The sequence below is a fragment of the Galeopterus variegatus genome, unplaced genomic scaffold (assembly GCF_000696425.1).
Source record: "Galeopterus variegatus unplaced genomic scaffold, G_variegatus-3.0.2 Scaffold4266, whole genome shotgun sequence".
Taxonomy (NCBI): domain Eukaryota; kingdom Metazoa; phylum Chordata; class Mammalia; order Dermoptera; family Cynocephalidae; genus Galeopterus; species Galeopterus variegatus.
The window spans coordinates 83,630-88,496 of NW_007730377.1; the positions used below are offsets into that span (position 1 = coordinate 83,630).

At 39.8% G+C, this 4,867-nt stretch overlaps 1 protein-coding gene across 1 annotated transcript in view; it reads right to left on the bottom strand.

The window, feature by feature from the left end:
- Positions 1 to 1,701: 1,701 nt before the first annotated feature.
- The window catches only part of LRP8 (low density lipoprotein receptor-related protein 8, apolipoprotein e receptor), an 82,573-nt gene continuing 79,407 nt past the window's right edge, over positions 1,702 to 4,867 (bottom strand). The window contains exon 20 of the mRNA XM_008587174.1: positions 1,702 to 3,239. Within this exon, the coding sequence (XP_008585396.1) occupies positions 3,201 to 3,239 (39 nt within the window). The 3' untranslated portion in view covers positions 1,702 to 3,200. The remainder of the gene's footprint in view (positions 3,240 to 4,867) is intronic.

Sequence of the window (4,867 nt, forward strand, 5' to 3'; positions counted from 1 at the left end):
ACCTTGGTGATATGAGGCTGAGCTCTAGCTAACTGAGCTAACCAGCCAGCCCCGAAAACGTTTGACATTTAAATCTGCAGTGCCTGGCACACAGTTGTTAGTTGGTACCTAGTGAATGGTTTTAGTGAATGAATATACTGCAATCATATAGAGATAACTGGAGGAATCTGTAGTACTTATTTCCATAAATTTAAATCCAATCTCATTCCTTTTGCCAGTTGAGGTTAGTTTACTTCAGTCTGTTTTACAAATAATCATGCTATCAAGAGTAAATAAAGTTTCACTGTTCCTTGTTTCTGGGAGGCCCTTTCTGCCAGTGTCTTTATAATTCCACTGGAAAGATAGGCCATAGGTTAGGTAGCAGATTTGATACAATGTTCAGGCAGCCAAAAGTAGCTTCTTGGAGAAGGAAAGGGTATGAAAGGACTGGGATCAGCCTCTTTTAAATAAATAAAATATTGTCTGATAAATTTTCTGCCTTCTTGGCATAAAATTTCCTTCCAGTTCTATAGTACAATGACTCTATGACCTGTTATTAGCTGTAGATACATATGCACAGGGGACAAAAGGCAACAGAAATGTAACTACACCTCAAAATGAGGCTCAAAACCCTCCAAGAACAGGGGTAAGGTAGATCTGACTCCTCAGATTTCATCTTATTTTCTGCCAGACAACATGTATTTAACAATTTGCTTCTTATAGGTTGCTCCCATAGCTGCCTCTTTCAAACTGCAGTTGTAGCATGTTCAGGGAACATAGATGTCTCTGAGAAAGCTGTGACTTTCATCATAACTTTGAGATCTCGGGCTACATGTCCTGACCCCATTCATTATTTTTTTCTGTGAAGGCCAGGATCTGACTCGAAGTTTAGAAACTGCATTAGCCACTGTTACCATTTAATTTTCCAGGAAGTCCAATTTTTTTGGAGGCAGGTTACAAAAAAGTCACTTGTTTTGTGTAAATTTCAATGTTTTTCGCTTTCGTCATTTTTCTTCAGTCAAAAATAATTTTACTTTCCATTCTTGAAAGAATAGTAGTAAGTAATTAGGCTCCATAGGAGTTGGCCATAGGTATTGGTCATTCTAGGAAAACTGCATGTACCCTCTCAATGAATGTTTCAGGACTATCAACACATGCATATCATGAGGAAATTGATGGCTTATGCAAAATATAGTGCCCAAGCTCTGGAACAGTGTTTTCTTAGAGGTTTGGAGACCATGAGTGACAGAGAGGAAGGTCCCAGGAACAAGAAATAGAACTCCAGAACATCTGCCTGGCCATTCAAAGGGTATCAAGATGGTGAGACATCTAAGCTTCAATGAGTTGGGGGCAACTGTACAGTGTTGGGGGCAACAAGTTCCAGATATGTCTGAAATGACATTTCCCTCCTCTACCTGGAAAACTGCTATTAATTTTCTAAGTGGGGGTGGGGAGGTATTTGCTTAAATGTGTCAAGTTCCAGATATGTTAAGATTAGATATGTGTCTTCCACTCCTACTTGAGACAAACACTGGTGTTGCACCTTGTCTCTGGTTGTCTAGTGGGAGTGAAGTGGCAGAACAGGAGAGTTAAGACCAGACCTCACTTTGGATGAGAAAGCCAGTGGGGACTGAATTCCTCCTGGTACTACAGGATTATGTTTCCAGTGGTAGACCCCACAAGTAGAAAACAGTGGTTTTCCCCACCTCCCACAAGGCCCAAGAAAAGCAAAGGTGTCCATAATGAAAAAAATCTATACATATACCTGGAGTTTTTCCTTTTATTTACAAAGCAGTAAACCAAATCCCTGTGTGACATATATATCCAATATGCTATAATATTGCATATGCCATTTCCTCCTCAAATATGACTTCAGATTTGGCTGGTTTTTCTTACTTAAGCCAAAAATTAGTTTCATCTATATGAACATATGATGGTAAGAAACCTCTTTATTTCTTTAAAATGTTTTCCCCACCTGAAGAAATGGTAGAGAGTAAGGGGAAGGGAGAAATAGAGATGTAATAAAATCTTTTCCACCTTCTTTATCCTCTTCCACAGCATGTCTCAGAGGTTCAGTGTCGGAGCCAGTTCCTACAGGAAACTTGGGCTGTACTGGAAATGTCTCCACTTAGCCCTATAAGTAAGGATGGCACCCTTCAGGGTGCTTCAGAGGAAACAATGAATTTACCCAAGTGTCCTGAAGGAAACTGAAGTTACCCAAAGAGCTGAACTTTAAAATAAGGAGTAGCTAAGGTTTAGGTATGTTCTGTCTTGAACTCACGAGAGCTTCTAGCACTGTGTAATGTCTGTACACTGGCCTTAGCTACAGATAAGAAAGCCCAGGTGGAAGTCACAGCAGCCACGAGTGGGCTGAAAGGCTCTTTCTGACTCACTGGGGTCCCAGGAATAGCCAGAGGTGAAAAGATCTGCCTCTTCCACTACATATTTGCACAAACCATGGTATCTGTTTTCTGAGCCAAATTTCCAAAGAATTCTCTGAAAACTACAAATGCCCCTCTTGTGGACTGTTTTAAAATAAATTTATCTTTATGTATTTGAACAATAGCCGTAGATGTGCCTCTTCTCTATAGATTTTTCTCTCTCACACACATACACACGTAAACACACACATATACACCAGAGTCTGTGTGGTGGGCCAGTCATACCAAAAATAAATACTCTCACTTCTCTAAATTATTTATAGAACTAATCTTATTTTTGAAATATGTTAATAAATAATCTAAATGGGGGAGAGAGTTGAAGTGTTTTTTCTTTTTTTACTTATGTTGATGGATAGCCACAAAGCATAATCATTTTATTTACAAAAAAACAAAACCCCCAAACCTAAAAAACCCCCCAAAATCAAACATCCTCTGTAAATATAGTTTTTAAGTGATGAGTAAGGTACTATACCATCGGCCCCTGTTTGGTTATGTCCGTCATGTTAGTCACTCAGCAGTAGCCATTCCATGAATTCCTCATGGGTAGTGCAACAGTTAAAAAGTGTATAAAACATTATACATATAAAGACTCTCACATCCTTTGGATGTTTGCAGTTCATAACTTTGTGGTTACCTTTCTGCAACATAAATTAAAAAAAATTACGCACACACACACTCTCACACAGACCCATATATAGAAACTCATCAATCCAGTCACACACCATCCAGAGGAGTGCATGGGACTAAGTTCCATGATGCACGAAGGAGGTGGTCCTATCCTCAGGGCAGCCCATCATCTTCAAGGCTTAATGCCACTCGCTGGGGAGACAGATCAAAGGAATCATTATTAGATCCAGAAGAGCTACTATTTATTTAGTGTCAACAAAGTACCAGACATATTATTAATTTATGGGTATTAGCTCACATAATCTTCAAACCATTCCCAAAGACAAGATTTATATTTATTTTACAGATGAGAAAACTGAGAATCAATGAGTTTAAGTAATGTTTGTCCTGGATCACATAGCAAGTGGCTGAACTAAAATTTGATTCCAGGTCTCTGTGAATCCAGAGCTGTAGCTTTTTTCATCACTCTTTTCTCTCTTTGTAAAGGAGGGATGCAGAGATGTAAACTTTCTCAGTCCTGCCTTACAGGATTTTAGGTTTGGTCAACTTGTGTGAGTTAGCTTTGTCAAATGCTACCTGTCTCCAGCATTCTAATTACAATTGGGTAGGTAATATGCTGCACCCCTCCCAACTGATTAAACAGAATTGAAAGGCAATGCAGGTCAGTTAAATTCAATCCCTCTTTCTCTCCCCCCTACTTTCCAGTTATTAGATGCTAGACTCCACCTCTGCCACAAGTGGCTGACCACTAGATGGTGAGCCCACTAACCCCAGAGGCAGTATATTCCAGTGTGAACAGTGAATTTAAATTCTTTCCTATATTGATGTGGAATCTGTTTTATTATATATATCTTCTGATGTTCCCTAATTCTATCTCTTAACTCAAAGAGAATTCTACACAGGACAACCTGTGAAATTTATAGATGGTGTCTGAATTCCCTCACTCCATTCTGAGTGTTTTCTTCTCCAGGATACACATCTAGCTTTTCCCAACTGGTCCTGATGTAATCTTGTTTGCTGCTCTTCCATTTCCTGGATACTCTCTTTTGGACAGACCCTTATTTCAGTATCTTTCTCATAGCTATGTGAATTTGGGCTAGGCACTTCACTACGCTGAGCCTTAGTTTCATCATCTGTCAAATGGGAATAATAGGACCTACCTCATAGGATTGTTGGAGAATGAAATAATAACACATGTGAAGTGTTTAATACTTGTATAGTACCTAACACACGGGGTCCAGAGTTTTCTAGATCAACCTGACAAGCATAAAATGATGAAAAGTAACTCTACTGCCTTTCAAGTCCAGCCACCCTCTCACTCTCCCCAAGATAGATGTCTAGGCCAAAGGTAGGCCGTAGTAGTGATGGTAGAGCTACCTGAGAAAGTGACAGAGAAGAGAACAGATTATTGAGAATACAGATTTCTAGACCTTCAAAGATATTTACCCATGATAAAATGGAAGGAGCATGGGCTTTTGTATACATACAGATTGGAGTTTGAATCCTGGTTTTGCCACTTCGTGGATATGACTTTAGGCAAGTTATTCAATTTCTATGAGTCTCAGTTTCCTCATCTGCAAAACAGGGCTAATGATATCAACTTTGTAAGGTTATTGTGAAGATCAGATGAGAAAATGTATATAAAACACTCAAGAGTGTCTGACACATAGTAGGTGCTCACTAAATGTTGATTTCCTCACTCTACTATATTTCTCTGCAACTGGCAGGACCTTATTACTTGGGCCTTATGCTCATCAGGAGTAACTCCCCCCCCCCCCCCAAGGGGCCGCCCCCGGCCCCCCTTGGGGGGGGGGGGGGAG